At 47.2% G+C, this 19,574-nt stretch overlaps 1 protein-coding gene across 2 annotated transcripts in view; it reads left to right on the top strand.

The window, feature by feature from the left end:
- Positions 1-9,688: 9,688 nt before the first annotated feature.
- The window catches only part of SMAP1 (small ArfGAP 1), a 453,919-nt gene continuing 444,033 nt past the window's right edge, over positions 9,689-19,574 (top strand). The window contains exon 1 of one of the 2 annotated variants that reach the window (XM_077487401.1): positions 9,689-10,009. In XM_077487401.1, coding sequence (XP_077343527.1) covers positions 9,892-10,009 — 118 coding nt within the window. In that variant the 5' untranslated portion in view covers positions 9,689-9,891. The remainder of the gene's footprint in view (positions 10,010-19,574) is intronic. The other variant, XM_077487402.1, reaches the window with a different exon arrangement.

Below are 19,574 nucleotides of genomic sequence, written 5' to 3'. Positions count from 1 at the left end.
ATGTTAACATATGATAATAAAACTAGAACTTTCTAGTTCTGCCCAAGGGGCGGTCCCTTAGGTAACAAGCCCTCAGCATGCTACTGCAGCCTCAGTTTTATTTTGCCTGGTGAAGGAGAAGGACCTAGGAACCCTGACGGGCCCATCGGTCCGTGTTTTTTTTTTTTTTCTGCAGAAGCTTTGCTTTTTGCTCAAGATGAATGATCCTGTGATCTGCTGTCAACAGCCGGCTGGGTGACAGGCTGGATACCCTTATCCTTGTAGTCTCCCCAGCCTGGCCAGCGACCGTGTGCAGGTCACAGCTATGCACTAGGCCGGCCACAACATACCTCAGCTCCAGAGGTGGTCGGAGAGCTTTTATGCCTGGGCTACTGATGCCTGCGTCACAGTGTGCCGAGGCCAGCAGCCTCCCTGTACTAATCAGAGAGTGGGTCTGTGATGGAATGTCTCCCAGCTCTTCAGGACTGATAAGTACAGCTCTCCCTGCCTTGGTGGGGCTGAGCAGCTGGGCATTCCCTGGGAGGTCGATTTGGGGTCCGCCCTCTCTTCTCTTCCTGTCCCTATCCCCCCCCCCCCCCCCCTGTGGGGGTTGCTGCATGTGGCTGCTAAGTGTGTTTGTCTGTACAGGGGCTCTCACCTGTGAGGGGAGCTGCGCTGGCTGGCTGTGTCCTGTGATGTGTGTTTTTTTTTTTTTTTTTTTCCTGGAGGTGTCTGTGAGGCTGTGTCTGTGATCTCTGCAGCGCTGATCACCATTTTCAGTCACTGTACCTCATGGTTTTTCAGTGTCAGTGGCCATCTTAGGTATGGGCAAGGAACAGCATGCTCTCCTGTTTCTCGGCGGCCATTTTGCCTGTTTCTCGAAGCCTGAGCATGTTTTTTCAGCATTCTCTAGAGACAGCATGTGTCCCTGTAGTGCGGAGGCCATTTTCCCAGCGCTTTATGTCCTTATGCTGGACGCTTGGTGGCCATTTTCTTTGAGCCCGAGTACATTGCAGAGCTGTTTCAGCGCTATAAGCAGCAGCTTTGAATGACACAGAGCAAATTTCTCTGCACCTGGGAGCTGTCAGAACACTGGCACTACTTGCTGGACAGGGCAGAACCTGTCTGGGTGGGGAGTCCTGCGGGAAAGAGCCCCCTCAACCAGCAGCAGTAAGGAGGGTGGGACCATCACTGTCCTAAGTCCCCAACAGGTGGCAGGGTAGGGTCAGCATTGTTCAGAAACTGGTGTTTCTTCCCCCGAAATCCAGGCAATTGCAACAGTTTCACCTGCGGAATGCGCAGTGCCCCTGGACGCTTTGTCGGCGGTCCTCAATTCGTTTCGTTGCCAAAATGGAGGCGCTGCATGGGCGCAAGGTGCTATAAAGCCCCCCGCCTTCGGCGAGAGTTCTGATGCAGACTCGGGTCCTGCTGAGGCTGGAGACCCTTGTTCTGTCGTTTCAGACAGGACCGTTTGGACAGTGAGGATGAGTCCCCGTCCGGGTCTGTGCACAATAAAGCGATTGTTGGAGCACTTATCCCTGCTGTGCGTGATACCCTGAAAATTGAGGAGCTAGAAGATCCCTCTGCTGATGTAGCGGCCCCTTTTGGGTCCCGTAAGCCAGCCCGTTCACCTAAGGTGTTCCCGTATCTGACTTATTTTGACAAGTTCATTTACAAGGAATGGGGTCGACAGCAACAGACCTTTTCGGTCCCCAAATAAATGGTGGTACATTACCCCTTTGAGGAAAGCCTTCTCAAGAATTGGTCGGCTCCTCCAATCGTGGACCCCCCCAGTATCCAGGTTAAACAAAGTAACCATGATCCCGGTAGAGGGGACTCGTGCATTTAAGGATCCCACGGACAGGAAGCCCGAGGCAGTGGCTCGTTCCTTGTTTACGGTTGTGGGCTCAACCATGCGACCAGTACTGGCATCCGCACTTGTGTCGCAGACACTAACTGTGTGGGCATAACTGTTGCACCGCAAATTGGGAGAACAGGCTTCTGTCTGCGTGGAACTAGCAGACCAACTAGTGCAGGCCTTAAGTACGTATGTGACGTGGCCCTGGATACCCTCCCTCTGTTATCCAGGGCTTCAGTGTCAGCAGTGGTGCTGAGCCACCTAAATTGGTTAAAATGCTGGTCGGCTGACCAGGCTTCCGAGAAAGCCATGACGGATCTATCCTTCCTTGGCGACCGGCTCTTTGGAGCCTCTTTGGATGACATTATTAAAAATGCCACAGGTGGTAAGAGTACACTACTCCCACAGGCCAGGAAGGCTATGGAGCCACGCCATAGGCAAGGGCCCTCATTTTGCACTCACAAATGGCTTTCGTCCACCCGGAGCTTCAGGCAAACGTCCCCACCCTGACAGGATGGCTTCTGAAGGTCAAAAGCGTCCCTGGAACCAGAAGCCTAACAGGCCTGCGAGCAAAAGTGCTACCGCATAAAGGGTCGCCTCGGGAGTTTGCAGCTCAGTGGACCTCTCGGCTGTCCGACCAATAGGTCTGCGATCTTATTTCTTCCGGCTACAAGATGGAGTTTCTCTCTTGGCCGCCAAACAGATTCTTCCCCTCCAGTATACCCGTACTCCCGGCTCGCCGGGAAGCCTTCTTAGGGGCGGTAAGAGAGCTGCTGAATCGTGGGGTGATAGTACCTGTTCCCGGACTCGAACGTTTCCAGGGGGTTCTACTCAAACCTGTTTGGACTTCCCCCATCCTTCTTGGCGACTACAATCTTGGACCTAAAAGCCCTCGATTACTTTGTAAAAGTACAGTGGTTCAGAATGGAATCAGTTCGCTCAGTAGTCGCTGCACTCCATCAAGGGGACTCCCTGGCGTCTTTGGACATCCAGGATGCGTACCTGCACATACCCTTATGCCTTCGGCATCAGAGGTTTCTGCGATTCGCAGTTGGGGAAGCCCACTACCAGTTTGTGGCTCTTCCCTTTGGTTTGGTATCAGCCCCCTGAGTCATTACCAAGGTATTGGCTCCTGTTTTGGCGTTGCTGCGACAACATGGGATCGTGATCGTGGGTTACCTAGACGATTTCCTCCTGAGAGCATCTTCCGCCTCAGAGTAAGAGGGGGATGTGGCGATCACCATGCAGACCCTGCAGGAATTTGGGTGGCTGTTGAAACTAAAGAAGTCGGTGATTGATTGACCGACTCAGCGTTTATAAGAGAAAATAGGATTGTTTGTACTCACCGTAAAATCCTTTTCTCTGTAATTCACAGACTGACACAGAACCTGCCCCTCATATTTTTATTTACGTTCTACTGCTTGTTGACGTACTGAGGCTGCAGTAGCATGCTGAGGGGTTATTACCTAAGGGACCGCCCCTTGGGCGGAACTAGAATGTTCTAGTGTTATTATCACGTTAACATATAATGCCTAGTCCTCTCCTGAAGGTGGCATAACAACCCAATGGTCTAAAGAGAGAAGCTGTGTCAATCAGTGAATTGCAGAGAAAAGGATTTTACGGTGAGTACAAAAAAAACAAACATATTTTTACTTCCCGGAAAGTTGCTTCAGTTAAGACAGGGGATCCGACTTGGAGGCAACTTCCATTGAAATCAATGGGTACATGTTGCCTAGAAGTCGGATTGAAGTAGTACAGGAACCTTTTCTGAAGTCAGAGCGACTTCAGTAGTGTACATTAAGACGGCTCTCATTCACTTACATTGATTTTATCATGTTGCGTGACTTGAAGCAACTTGGGACGACTTCAAGTAGGATCCAAAGTTGCCCCTGTATGAATGGACTCAGTTCAGTTCACACTGCTGTGACGACAAAGTTTTATGACTTTGCCTGCAACTTGTTTAGACTTGGATGCTATTTAGAAGCCTGTAGAAGGGCTGAAATTGCACTCACTTCAGACTAAAATAGTGCAGGAACCTTTTCTAAAGTTGGAGCGACTTGTGTAGTGTCAGTTAAGACAGCTCCCATAGGGAAACATTGAATTTGACATGTCATTCACCTTGAAAGTGAGGCAAAGTCTAACGTTTAGTGGCTGTCACTAGAACAGAAGGTAAGGGGAAATCTTTCAATGAGGATACTTGTTGCAGTGACAACTGTCTAAAATGGGATGTCCTGCACTGTAGAGAGATTTCTTCTCCCTGCTATGCCATCAGGATAAGAAGTGAAGAGAAATCTCTCAGAGGAAACAGACAGAAAACAACAAAGGTTTGAGGCATTTAATACTGTGTACACATGAGCGGACTTCTTGTCAAACGAAACTCCGAAGGACTTTTCGACGAAGCACTGCCAGAGCAGTGTCTGCTGGGGGAGTGGAGGTTTGAATAAGAAAAACTGCATTTTCAGTGCCTTAAACAGATATCAGCATTTATGGGCATTGCCCCACTGCATTGGAAGGTTTTTACTTTTTCTGGATTTGGGCTTTAAGGCCTCTATCACATGGGGTGAGGTGTGTTTTTAATGCTCCCCAATCACCAGTTAAAACCCAACATTGGCTGCAAGAAGGCCCCACCTACATTATCACAGCTATATAAAAAAAACAAAAAAAAAACCTATGGCATGTTGCATTGGGCCTACCAACTTGGTGGCATATTGCCTGCTAATAACTGGACAGCCACTGCTGGCCAAATGATTGACGAATCCACAGCATTGCACATATGAAGGGCTTGTTCATACACAGCAAATACTAAACCTGGCCATAGGTGGGTTGAAATGTGAAATGCGCGCGGCAGCTGCTGTCAGTAACGGCACACGCTGGGGGGGGGGCGAGCGACACAGAGGTCTGTTTCTTCACAGCACATAAGTCCGATTTACAGCGCACTTTTAGGAGATATTTCCACTACCTATAGGTAAGCCTTATCTATAGTTAAAAGTTGATAGGGAGGGTTTACAACCATTTTAAAGCGGAATTAAATCCACCTACCCTTTACAGATAAGACCCCTTTCACACTGAGGGCATTTTGTAGGCGCTATAGTGTTAAAAATAGCTCCTGTAATCCACCCTTGAACAGCTGCTCCATTGTCTCCAGTGTGAAAGCTCGAGGGCTTTCACACTGGAGTGGTGCGCTGGCAGGGCGTCAGGAAAAGTCCTGCCAGCAGCTTCTTTTGAGTGGTGAAGGAGCGGTGTGTTTACCGCTACTCCCCATTGAAATCAGTGGAGCAGCGTGGCTATACCAGTGGCAAAATTCTGATATTGCAGGCTGTTTTAACCCTTTCTCGGCTGCTGGCTCCCAAAATGCGCCACAGATCTGACGTTAAAATGTTGCTAAAAATAGCGGCATTTTACCGCCGATGCTATGGGTGGTATGGTGTGAAAGGGCTCTTGGGAAGCTTCTTCTGTTTGATCTTCAGCTGCCATGGTGCTGCACATGTAATCAGTTATGACACCAGACATTTGATGGTTTGACAGTTTGGTTGAGGAAACAAGCAAACGTGACAGTTACATTCCCAGCATTCCAGGAATGTAACTGTCTTTTGAAACTATTAAAGCAGATGTAAACCCTCTCCTATACCAAGTGATGTGATTAGCATCAGATGATACATAGAGATGAAACAAATCTCCCTACATAGGTTTTACTTGTTTTTCTGCTGTCTTCCCCTTTCTACACCCTTTGAAATGTACAGATCTTGTTACAAATCTATCTTCCTCTTTCAGCAGCACATAGGGGTGGGTGTGGAGTCTGCATTTGCACTGTGTGAGGTCTGATTGGAGGAAAGCAACACCCCCCACATAGGTAGAGGAAGGAAGGAACATGCAGAGCTGTATTCTGAATAGACAAGCTCCCAGCTTATCTCCCTCACGACACAAATTTTGAGCTCATGTGTTGGAGAACTTGTCAGAAGAGACTCATGCTGATAACAGAGGAATGGAACACCACAGAAAAAACACACTTAGAGTTTTGGAGATAGATAAGTAAACACTACAGATATACAGTATCTCACAAATGCGAGTACACCCGTCACATTTTTGTAAATATTTTATTATAACTTTTCATTTGACAGCACTGAAGAAATGACACTTTGCTACAATGTAAAGTAGTGAGTGTAAATTTGCTGTCCCCTCAAAAGAACTCAGCACACAGCCATTAATGTCTAAACCACTGGCAACAAAAGTGAGTACACCTCTAAGTGAAAATGTACAATGTGTGCCCAATTAGCCATTTTTCCCTCCCTGGTGTCATGTGACTCATTAGTATTACAGGATCTCAGGTGTGAATGAGGAGCAGGTGTGTTAAATTTGGTGTCATCGCTCTCACTCTCTCCTAATGGTCACTGGAAGTTCAACATGGCACCTCATGGCAAAGAACTCTCTGAGAATCTGAAAAAAGAATTGTTGCTTTACATAAGGATGGCCTAGGCCTGTGATGGTGAACCTTGGCACCCTAGATGTTTTGGAACTACATTTCCCATGACAATCATGGGAGATATAGTTCCAAAACATCTGGGGTGCTAAGGTTCACCATCGCTGGCCTAGGCTATAAGAAGATTGCCAAGACCCTGAATCTGAGCAGCAGCATGGTGGCCAAGACCATACAGCGGTTTAACAGGACAGGTTCCAATCAGAACAGGCCTCGCCGTGGTGGACCAAAGAAGGTGAGTGCACATGCTTAGCATATCCAGAGGTTGTCTTTGGGAAATAGAGGTATGATTGCTGCAGAGGTGGGGGGTCGGCCTGTCAGTGCTCAGACCATACGCCGCACACTGCATCAAATTTGTCTGCATGGCTGTCATCCCAGAAGGAAGCCTCTTCTAAAGATAATGCACAAGAAGGCCTGAAAACAGTTTGCTCAAGACAAGTAGACTGAGTACATGGATTAATGGAACCGTGTCCTGTGGTCTGATGAGAGCAAGATAAACTTATTTGGTTCAGATGGTGTGAAATGTGTGTGGCAGCAACCAAGTGAGGAGTACAAAGAAAAGTGTGCCTTGCCTACAGTCAAGCATGGTGGTGGGAGTGTCATGGTCTGGGGCTGTATGAGTGCTGCCAGCACTGGGGAGCTACAGTTCAATGAGGGAACCATAAATGCCAACATGTACTGTGACATACTGAAGCAGAGCATGATCCCCTCCCTTCAGAGACTGGGCCCCAGGGCAGTATTCCAACATGATAGCGACCCCAAACACACCTCCAAGATGACCACTGCCTTGCTAAAGAAGCTGAGGGTAAAGGTGATGGACTGGCCAAGCATGTCTCCAGACCTAAACCCTATTGAGCATCTGTGGGGCATCCTCAAACAGAAGGTGGAGGAGTGCAATGTCTCTAACATCCACCAGCTCTGTGATGTCATCATGGAGGAGTGGAAGAGGACTCCAGTAGCAACCTTTGAAGTTCTGGTGAGCTCCATGCTCAAAAGGGTTAAGGCAATGCTGAAAAATAATGGTGTCCACACAAAATATTGATACTTTGGGCCCAATTTGGACATTTTCACTTAGGGGTGTACTCACTTCTGTTTCCAGTGGTTTAGACATTAATGGCTGTGTGTTGAGTTATTTTGAGGGGACAGCAAATTTACACTGTTATACAAGCTGTACACTCACTACTTTACATTGTATCAAAGTGTAATTTCTTCAGTGTTGTCACATGAAAAAATATAATAAAATATTTACAAAAATGGGAGGGGTGTACTCAGTATTGTGAGATACTGTGTGTGCTTAGTTCAAATTTCATGAATGGTGTTTACAACCACTTTAACCCTTATCGCCACCGCGTGGGGGGGGCGTATGGGTTATACACACAATCCGGTGGCTGCGGCCACCAGGATTGTATGTGAAACTGACAAGCAGACTGTCAGGTAAGAGCATTTGTGCGGCTCTGCTGTTCCCTGATTGCTCTTACACACCCCCAGTACTGGCATGCCTACCGAGCTCCACTTGCCCATCGGTGGGCCCGGGAGCCTCATGGCGGGTGGAGAAGGAGAATAGAGGACACACGTCCGCTCTCCTCCCCTTCTTTGTGTGACCCAGAAAGCGACATCTCTGACATAACTTCTGGGTCAAGCTTCTGGTGTTCCCGGCTAGCTCAGGGACACCAGAAGCTTGCATATACACACGCAGTAACCGAAAAGCATTAATCGGTGGCACCTATGAGTGAAAATGTCGATTGAGACATATCGCCACGAACACCGGAGTGAGAGCAATAATTCTAACACAAGACCTCCTCCGTAACACTAAACTGATACCTATAGGGGGCTCTTAAAGTGTCGCCTATAGAAAGGTAGGGTACTGAAGTTTGACGCCATTTCAGGGGCGCACAAAAATCGAAGATTTGGCATGTTGGGTATCTGGTATTATTCGGTGCAACCTCGTCTTTTATATTTTACCAAAATTTGGGTAATTGATTAAGGCCTCTTTCACACTGACGTCCCATTCAGGCCCGCCTGTCAGTTTTTCAGGCGGACCTGAACGGGTGCTCCATAGAGGTCTATGGAGCGTCGGATGTGAGCGGTGATATGTCCGCTGACTTCCGACCCGCTCCGATCCGAAAAAGTGTAACGGAGGAAAAAGCTATTTTTCCATCCGTCTGCGGATCGGATCGGGTGACGACGGGCACTGCGGTCCGTCGTCACCCGATCTCCCATAGGGGAGAGCGGCGCTGTGTGCAGAGACGGAGCTGTCATCTCCCTGCTCAGCGGGGATCGGCGGAGTGATCCCCGCTGAGCAAACGGATATCCACGGGGCGGATCAGAACTGATCCGCCCCGTGTGAAAGGACCCTTAAGTTTGTTTCCCCTAGAATTAGTGTTTTTTTCCTGAAATTTTGTACCAATTTTGCAGTAATATTGTGACATAAAAAAAAAAACTACCACTATTTTATTCACTAGGGTATCTGCTTTCAGAAAATTCATAATATTTGTGTGTTTTGTGTAATGCTAAAATTATTTTTTCAAACGTGTGCAAAAAAAAATAAAATAAAAAAAAAGGCTCTGGCAGGGAAAGGCTTAAATCGATGGGTTTAGTTTGGCTTTATGATTTACTGCTGCTCAGGAGCATTGGGCTTCCGCAAAATGGCAGCCTCCAGTAAGAAGAAACAGGAGCAATGCTGAAGGCAATTTACAGCGCCCACTCATTTTGGTAGCATAATTATTAATGTGGAATTAACATTATTTTTTATCAAGTTGTTACAGGTAAAGTTCTACCGAGTAGCTGTGCAACCAATCAGCTTTTATCTTCAGCTTGTTCAGTTAGACAATGAAAATGAAAGGTAAAAGCTGATTGGTTGCACAGCTGCACCAGATTTTGATGGTTCCAATTTTAGTAAATTCCCCCTGATGAATTGTGAATAATAGACTGGCCTCAGTGGTGGTGTTGGTAGTAGAGGTGCGGTACTTGTAGGTGACTAGCAAAGTGCTCCATAATAATGAGCTATGGACCTGATTAGAAATGCCCCCTATGGATATAGTCGCATGCTGGAGACAGTCCTAGAACAAACTCCTATTACAATACATATGGACCTGTATGTGTATACACTCTGGTAACAAAACTGCACCCAGCGCATGTGTGAACACCCAGACTTCCCTAATAAGGTGACGTCACATAACCAGCGGCCACGACCCCCTGTTTGCGTCACGCAGGTGAACCATCACGACACGCCCTCTACAAAACCAGCGTAAATCTCTAGGATCCGCCCACTACACCTGTCACGCTCCTGCATCACCCGGCGACAGTGTGGGCGTGCACTTCACGGGAAGAGGCGTGGTTCGGAGAAGGAGGAAGCCGGACGGGGCAGTGATTGGTGGATTGTGGAGGAAAGTGTCGTCACGGTGTGAGGTTCCCGGAAGTGTCGTGTGTAAGTGAGAGCAGTGAGATAGGAGAGTAAGCGGAGGAGGCTGTGCTCAGCTGACTGCTTAGCGGATAGAGCGCTCTCGTCTCTGTATAGGACTGCTGTGTGAGCCGGACTTACCCTTCCAGAGCCACCGACACTGCTCGCCTGCCCGCAGACATGACCACCCGCTCAGAGAGGGAGAAGGCCCAGAAGCTGAATGAGCAGCACCAGGCCATCCTGGCTCGTATGCTGAGGGAGGAGGACAACAAGTACTGCGCTGACTGCGAGGCCAAGGGTAAGGTGCTGAGGGGAGCTCTGCTATAAATGACCAGCTGTCACTGACAGCCCACAGCCTTCATTCATGGCTACAGCACTCTAGATCTGCTTAGTGTGCAGCTCTGATAGTTCTTCTTTCAGACTGCAATTCTATGCTGTACTGGAAGTTTCCTTAGGGTCACTCCCCACATGCATTGCAGTCTGACCAGTCAGCGTTAGATTTTCCAGAACTATGTGATATGAGGACCTACCTGAATGATCCAACCAGGCAGGCCCTTGCTCTACCGAGGACCTACCTGAATGATCCAACCAGGCAGGCCCTTGCGCTACCGAGGACCTACCTGAATGATCCAACCAGGCAGGCCCTTGCTCTACCGAGGACCTACCTGAATGATCCAACCAGGCAGGCCCTTGCGCTACCGAGGACCTACCTGAATGATCCAACCAGGCAGGCCCTTGCGCTACCGAGGACCTACCTGAATGATCCAACCAGGCAGGCCCTTGCGCTACCGAGGACCTACCTGAATGATCCAACCAGGCAGGCCCTTGCGCTACCGAGGACCTACCTGAATGATCCAACCAGGCAGGCCCTTGCGCTACCGAGGACCTACCTGAATGATCCAACCAGGCAAGCCCTTGCGCTTCCGAGGACCTACCTGAATGATCCAACCAGGCAGGCCCTTGCGCTACCGAGGACCTACCTGAATGATCCAACCAGGCAGGCCCTTGCGCTACCGAGGACCTACCTGAATGATCCAACCAGGCAGGCCCTTGCGCTACCGAGGACCTACCTGAATGATCCAACCAGGCAGGCCCTTGCGCTACCGAGGACCTACCTGAATGATCCAACCAGGCAGGCCCTTGCGCTACCGAGGACCTACCTGAATGATCCAACCAGGCAGGCCCTTGCGCTACCGAGGACCTACCTGAATGATCCAACCAGGCAGGCCCTTGCGCTACCGAGGACCTACCTGAATGATCCAACCAGGCAGGCCCTTGCGCTACCGAGGACCTACCTGAATGATCCAACCAGGCAGGCCCTTGCGCTACCGAGGACCTACCTGAATGATCCAACCAGGCAGGCCCTTGCGCTACCGAGGACCTACCTGAATGATCCAAGCAGGCAGGCCCTTGCGCTACCGAGGACCTACCTGACTGATCCAAGCAGGCAGGCCCTTGCGCTACCGAGGACCTACCTGACTGATCCAAGCAGGCAGGCCCTTGCGCTACCGAGGACCTACCTGACTGATCCAAGCAGGCAGGCCCTTGCGCTACCGAGGACCTACCTGACTGATCCAAGCAGGCAGGCCCTTGCGCTACCGAGGACCTACCTGACTGATCCAAGCAGGCAGGCCCTTGCGCTACCGAGGACCTACCTGAATGATCCAAGCAGGCAGGCCCTTGCGCTACCGAGGACCTACCTGACTGATCCAAGCAGGCAGGCCCTTGCGCTACCGAGGACCTACCTGACTGATCCAAGCAGGCAGGCCCTTGCGCTACCGAGGACCTACCTGACTGATCCAAGCAGGCACGCCCTTGCGCTACCGAGGACCTACCTGACTGATCCAAGCAGGCAGGCCCTTGCTCTACGTAGTTGTTGGATCTAAAGGAGATTGTACCATCAGATTGAAAGATGTGTTGTGGTCTTACACTGTGAGATGAAACGGATTGATGTCCAATTCAACAATATGATTGAATTGTCATTGATAGTGAGATTAAAATGGTGTGGCTGAGCAATGAGTGACCATGATGGGATAGATTAATCCAAGACAGTTGGATGTGGCGGGAAAATAAATCAATTGTACAGGGTTGAATATTGGTGTTTTTGTGCCCTTGTGAATCATGATCAAGCTACATGTAAGGGTGCCAAAGATGCCACTAATCAACCAGTATGACTGGTTGTCTTTAACATCACCACAACCGATTGATTAGGGTTGAATGAAGCCATCGCTATCTGTTGCTTATCACTCAGCCTTTCAATTTTTGTCTTCGACTGATGTCCGATTTATTTAATCAGACATCGACACTTCTTATCACACTGTGTATGGCCACCACTAGTGGTTTCCCATACCTACCTGATGGACATGACAGGTATGCACACCTATGACACATCTAAACCAAAACATCCCAGGTATGCAGTAGGCAATTAGTCAGCCCATTTATTAGCCTTGGTGATTAATTCTGGGTTTGCTCATTACACTTCTCATTGTTACTTCCTCTTTAACCCATAGTTTACTATAATCCTTTTTCATTGCAACAAACATGTTTTGTATGATACAGCTAGCTGGATTTAACACCTGAACTGTTGAAACAATTACATCTTTAACAGGATCTGTAATAAAGACCAGTCACTGTGGCGCTCTTCTTGTGCAGGGTGACTAGTCTGATCTCTGCCTCCTCCTGTAGTTGTCTTCAGACAGAATGTGGTAGGTGGGCCTGCTAGACTCCACCCATATCTCTGCCCTGTATACAGGCTATAGATAGCACCCTGATGTCAATACTACATGCAGAAGGTGATAACTGGGTTTGCAATGACATTGGGCGCACATAAAGTGGATTTATATTCGTTGTGGCTGCTGTGGAATATATTTAAGTGGAAGATTTGTGCCCAGAGTTCAGCTTTAAAGCTGATCTCTGTGCATTAACCAAAATATAAATGGTTTAATGCTTGTTAAAGAGGTAATAAATCCAAAATTAAAAAAGTCATGCTTTGCAGCTTACCAGTCCTTGGATTTGGTGTCTGCATATGTATTTTCTTTTTGGGGCTTTTTTTCCCCCCCTTTATTTTCACTTTGATCTGGCCAGTAATACAGTGGGGTTGATTTTTACAAAATCTGGAGAGTACAACATTTAGTGCAGCTCTGCATAGAAGCCAATCGGCTTCCAGTTTTTCTCAAAGCTTAATTGAACAAGCTGAAGTTGCAAGCAGATTGGCCACCATACAGATGTGCACCAAATTTTGTACTCTCCAGTTCTAGTAAAGCAACCCCTTTGAGCCTTATGTTGGCTACTCCATCTATGGAGCAGCAACGGAGCCACCCTTGGATAGCAGCACTGGAGTAATAGCAAAAGTAGTCGTTTTAAATGGACTTTACATAATTCACTAACAAGTTTTTAACACTTTTATTAAGCAGTTCCAGCAAACTTTTTTTATTTTTTTTTTATTTTTTTTTTTTCCTTTTTAGGATAAAGGTTTTACAACCCCAACTCCAAAAAAGTTGGGACGCTGCATATTATCTAATTAAAGAGAAAATGCGATGATTTGAAAATCTCATAAACCCATATTTTATTCCCAATAGAAAACAAATTAAATGTTTAAACTGAAAAAAGTCTCAAAAAATTTGGGACAGAGCCATGTCTACCATGGTGTAGCATCCACTCTCTTCTTTTTAAAGGGTAAGTTCACCTTCACAGAAAAATCTGTAAGGTGAACTTACACAGGACCCCCTCCTCGCCCCCCAGTCGACTGGCCTGGACTGCGGCAATCTCCCATTCTAAACCCTGGTATATCTGTGTCAGGATTTCGGGGCTTAGAAATCCCCTCAGCTGAATGTCCAAAACCTACCTTGTCAGGAGGGAACTTTTTGGAGCATCCTAATTGGTCAGCGCTGTCACATAGCCCATCCTGTCTATGAAGTGGATGCCGAGAGGATTTCTAAGCACTTGACTCCTGACAAGGATATATCGTGGCTTAGAACAGGAGATTGCTACGTTCCAGGTCAGTGGGACCGGGGATGGGGTGGTGGGGGGGGTGAGAAGGGGGTCCTGCGTCACGTAATTTTACAGATTTTTCTGTGAAGGTGAACTTATTTTAACCACTTGCTTACTGGGCACTTAAACCCCCCTCCTGCCCAGACCAATTTTCAGCTTTCAGCGCTGATGCACTTTGACAATTGTGCGGGCATACAACACTGTACCCAAATGAAATTTTTATCATTTTTTTCCCACAAATAGAGCTTTCTTTTGGTGGTATTTAATTACAGCTGGGAGTTTTATTTTTTGCTAAACAAACAAAAAAAGATGCAAAATAAAAAAATAAATAAAAAAATCATGTTTAATAGTTTTATAAAATTTTGCGAACAGGTAATTTTTCTCCTTCATTGAAATGCGCTGATAGGCGGCGCTGGTGGGCGCTGATAGGCGGCGCTGATGGGCACAGTTAAGGTGGCACTGATAGGTGGCACGGATGGGACTGATGGGCACTGGTACATGACACTGATGGGCACAGATATGTGGCACTGAGGTGCAGCACTGTGTGTGCAAGGCAGATTGTAGGCACTGATGGGTGGCACTGTGGGCACTGATGGGTGGCACTTTTTGGCATATTTTTGGTGGCACTGGCAGGGGGCAGGTGGGCACTGATGAGCTGTCCCCAGCTCGCCGTGATCGGGACTGATGTGATCGGCTTTTTTTTTTCTCCTCACGCTGTCAGCGTGAGGAGGAAAAATAGCCGATTACCGGCTGTGTTGTGATCACATGATCAGCTGTCATTGGCTGACAGCTGATCCCGTGGTAAGGGGTCGGGATCGACCCCTTGCTCCGATCCGTGATCAGGCGAGTCTCATAGACTCCCTGATCACACAGTGCACTGCGCGCGTCCCTCAGGGGGCGCGCAGGCCGCTCGTGCATGGGACGACGTCAATAGACGTCGTCCCGGCAAAGCAGGTCCGCACTGTAGCCGTCATTCGGCTATAGCGCGGTTCTCAAGTAGTTAAAAACACTCTGTAAAGGTCTGGGAACTAAGGAGACCAGTTGCTGGAGTTTTGGGGCAGAAATAATGTCCCATTCTTGTCTGATATAGGATTCTGACTGCTCAACAGTCCTGGGCCTTCTTTGCCGTATTTTTAAATTTAAGATGTGCCAAATATTTTCAGTTGGCAAGAGGCCATCCAAAAAATGCAAGGTAAAGTTGGGGCTTGGGGGGGGGGGGGTGCTTAGTAAACATGTGTTTACTAAGCTACCCCCTATAGAAGAGAGGGTGCATGTGGCGATCACTACTTGACCGCTGCATGCTATATGCCCACTGACAGCTGATGTATTGTAACCTTGAGTGTTACAATGTATCAGGCTGTCATTTTATGAATGGATGGAATTTCTATACAGATTCCTCATTCATTCAAATAAAGTGCTGCAAAGAAAAGGGACTAGCTTCAGTCCCATTCTCTGTCTCAAAAATAAAGATATGGAGGTCTGTTTAGACCTCTGATATATCACCCAAAAAAAGTAAAAAAACAAACAAAATCCAACATAGTAAGACCCCAATGGTCCACCCGCACACACCTCTCCACCGTGATGGTCGACACACACTCGCCCCTCCATGGTTCCCTTAGCTTCTCCTCCTGGTCAACCCGATCTGTCCTGATGTGGCCAGGAGGAGAAGCCATAAGACTATAGTGAATATTAATTCGCTATTGTCACAATGGGTTTGGGGTGCGATGCCCTGAGCCCAACCTTTTTTCAAGCCAATTGGAGCCTCAGGCTATAATCGTCGTCTTGGGGTGTTTCCTCATACTAACGTATGAGTCCGATGCCCTGCAGGGGATGGTACCGCTAATGTACCGGACGCTCCTGGTAAGACCCCTTTCATATGGAGCCGACTCTGTCAAGCAGATCCGCCTGCTCAGTGGGGGATCTGTCTGCTAATCCCACTGAGCAGACAGATAACGGGTCTGCTCTGCTGATGCAGAGTGGGCACGGACACAGAATGCTGTTCTCTATGGGCCGGTCAGATGGAAACAGGCCGACTGTCCAGTTCCATCAAATACCATCCGATCCGATCTGCTAGATGGATGGAAAATTGAATCCCCATCCATCCGTTTTTAGCGGACTGGATCGGATGCAGTTGGGTGTAAATGGACACGTCCATTTACATCTGTCTCTCCATAGAGAACAATGGGTGGTCCGATTGGGCCCACCCGAAAAACTTACAGACCCCATCGGTGTGCTTGTGTGAAAGGGGCCTAAAGCCTTGTTCACACAGGGCATACACGGTGAACCTTTACAAGGATGCATAGGTGTTTTCCGTGCATCTCTGTGCAGGCAGTCTCATTGATGTAATTTGGGATGTAGCACCTGCACGTCCCTTGTAGGTCCGCATGTGTGTCCCTGAGCTCAGGGTGATTTACCCATACCCACACGGATGTCAGATTGGAAACAGCAGCTATGCCTGTGCAGCTGTTGCATCCCAATTGACATGAATGCATGGAACACCTGTACATCCCTGAGTGGGTAAACATGGCCCACCATGGGCGTACACTTTAGTATGCCACATGTGAACAATGCTTAAGTACTAATTTAACAGGACTTTTGTAAGTTACGTTGTGTTTATGTGCAATATTAATGATTTTAGTGTGTTTTTAGTGAAAATGGCGATATGATGAACATTTGCGCAATTATTGCAGGGCCCAAAATATCAGTAGCACATTTTTTATTCTAGAGGTCATATGCTTTCAGAAAATATATGGTTTTTGGAGTCATTCACACATTCAGAAAGCTGTAAGGGAAAAATGAAAACCTTCAGATTTTTTGATAAATTTGTATATTTACCTTTTTGCGTCTGTTCAGTTTTCACCATCTCACAAAAAGGTGCAATTTTAAAAGTTACAAATATTTGTGATTTATTAACTCAATACAGGTTAAGCTTTTATATTTAGTAGGAATTTTGTAAAATTTGCTGTGTCTTTAGCTGCTAATAAAGTGTGTGTGTGTGTGTGTGTGTGTGTGTGTGTGTGTGTTTGTTTTTTTTATTTTATTTTTTTATCCGTAAATGGCTACACATGCCCCTGTACCTCCATCTGTTCAATGTTCCGTTCGACTGCCCCTTCTCATGCTGCCCGAGCTGCTCCTGGCTTTCAGTTCAAGGTTTGGTAACCCCCCCCTCTTTTCCTCTGCACACATTTCAGAGTGGATCATAGTTCCCTTCTGTCCTGCCCAGTTTTACTGACTCCTCTCCCCTGCAGTGTCCAATGACGTGGCAAAAGCTAGTTGGCTCTGCTCCCTTTGCACCATCGGCTGGACCACTCAAGCAGGGAGGAGCTTGGTGACCACAATGGAGGTACAGACGGGCACTGTATGTGTAGGTATTGGCTTCTTAAAGCGAGAGTCCGCCTTATGGTATGGGAATCAGGAAGTGGAGCCTTGCGGCTTAATTTCCCGGTCCCCTACTGCGCATGCGCGAGTCGCGCTGCGCAATAAGGATGGTCCCCGCTGTCTCTGGGATCCGTGTGTTTCCCATCAGACAGCGGGGGACTTTTGGAAAGGGGCGTAGATTCTGCGTAAAGGAGCATACCTTCTGCAGATATCCATGCCAGAAGTGGGTGCAGATACCTGTACTGTACAGGTATCTGCACCCCCCTCCCCCCTGAAAGGTGCCAATTGTGGCGCCGGAGGGGGGGAGGGTTCCAATGAGCGCAAGCTCCACTTTAGGGTGGACCTCCGCTTTAAGGATTCCGGTGGGTTCCAACAACCACTCGCCAGTGTCCTTAACTAATAAGTAGCTGGTTGTTAAGGAGCCGGCATCCGATGGTATCCTTAACAACCTGCTGTTCACCACTTATGCACTTCCTGTGTGCGTAGTGCATTTTAGAAGCACTGCAGTGTGAAAGCAGCCTAAACCTGAATGGTTACTTTTCACATTTATAGCTCTTCACATATTGTGAAAGGAAACTTGTACTGAGGCTATATTCAGGATGACCTTGCTAACCTCTTGTTTTGGGAATGATAATTACTTAGCTGCTGTGCTGAACAAAGATTCATACTTTGAGTCACCTCAGGCAGGAACTGTTTTCAAATCCAGAGTTCTTAAATCTGACTTCACTTGCGTAGACTTGGTCAGTAACTCCAAATGTGTTGTGGCAGCTCTTATGTTCTTCGTATAGGTTCCCTTTAGGCTAGGTTCACACTGATGCAAATTTAATGCAGGTTTCTCGATGGAACTGGTTCACACACCTCTGTGGTGGTCACGGTCCACAATGCAGAAGGGTCCAGTGCATCTTCTGGTCTGTTCCAAGTTTAAATTCAGCCAAAAATTTGGACCTGATTTTCACCTGAAACGGTGAGCAGGGATGCACCGGACCCCCTGCTGTGAGCTGCAGCCGCACCTAGGGTGAACCCAGCCTTAAACCATCTACATGGTTTCCTCCCAAGCAGATAGTTAATTTGGTGTGTATGTTGCTGGGCCCCTGCAGACGCCAAAACTAGTGCAGGAACTACTTTTGGAAATCAGTGCGGTGCTGCAAAGTCAGCATAGCACCGATTGGTATGCTTCTATTGCCTGCAATAGGCTCTGATTTGATCTGTCAAATCGCACCGATGTGAATTGAGACTAACACGGATATCATTGATTCAATGGCAGTGTTCTGCTACTCCTTCATTCTAGGGACTGCAGCAGGTCCTTGTCTGGGCTGTAAAAAGTGAGGTCAGGGACCTGGCTATGGTGTATGGCATTGCTGAGGAAATCTCGAGGGGCTGAACAGAATACAAATCCTTTGATGGATAAAATGGCTCCCACATATCTATTTCAACAGAGTATTTAGTTGCATGCCAATAGTACTGCTCTAAAGCTAAGTAGGTCAGCAGTTTGCACAGTCATCAAGAAATGTATATCGTGCAGAAGTACGTCATTTGTACATAATTTTCATTTTTCTTTTTTTCTTTGTCAACATCTGTCTGAGAGAATATATTGGCTTTTTTTTTTTTCTTTTTGTGCAATTTGAAAGGTTTTTGAGAATACTTCCCAAGAATGTTGGGGACAAGGGGCTCTTTTTATAAAATTTTTGGTTTTCTTCATTACAGTCGTTGATACAATTTTTGTATAACCTGCACTGTTAAAGGGGACAGCCGCTGTACTTGATCATGTGTTTTTTTTATTTTTTTTGTGTGTGATTAAGCTTTCGTTCTAGTACTACATAGTTTGTACCATATTAGATTTTGAGTTCTCCTTGACTGTTGCCTTTTTACTGAAGTGTATTCGAGTACTCTATTTAGTATTTGGATTTTAAGAGGTTCTGCTTCCACTTTGACAAAGCAAGCTCTCCCTTTTTTTTATTTTTTTTTATGGGATTATTTTATAAGGTGGAGTTTTACATTTCTTGAGGTATGGGTGCTTTCACTGACTATTTTTAAATGTGAACTTCAGAAGTTTAGGGGATGGCACATCTGCCATGCAGCACTGGGGTTCTTAGTTAATCTCATTCACTACACTGTCTGCATGGAGTTTGGATGTTCTGTGCTTGTGTGGGTTTTTTCGGGGTAATTTGGTTTATTCCCCCACTCCAAAGTGAGAGGTAGGTTAATTGGCTCCTGTCTAAACTGGCCCTAGTATGTGCATGTGAGAGAGGAACCTTAAGCCCCATACACACCATCATATTTTCGGCAGATTTTTTTCTTTTTTTTTCTTCAGATTTACCAAAACCATATAATAATGAGGTCAAACCTTAGGAGTATCAATGTGTATGCAATCAGGCAGGCCCTTGCACTACATGTTTTTGTTAAATCTGAAGACAAACATCATCAGAAAATCTGATAGTGTGTATGGGGCTTTATACTGCTCATTGAGAGCAGGGACTGATGTAAATGAATAGTAT

This window comes from Lithobates pipiens, unplaced genomic scaffold (assembly GCF_037356315.1).
Source record: "Lithobates pipiens isolate NorthernLeopardFrog02 unplaced genomic scaffold, aLitPip1_a1.2 Scaffold_18, whole genome shotgun sequence".
NCBI lineage: Eukaryota > Metazoa > Chordata > Amphibia > Anura > Ranidae > Lithobates > Lithobates pipiens.
This window is presented reverse-complemented; position numbering and strand designations above follow the sequence as displayed.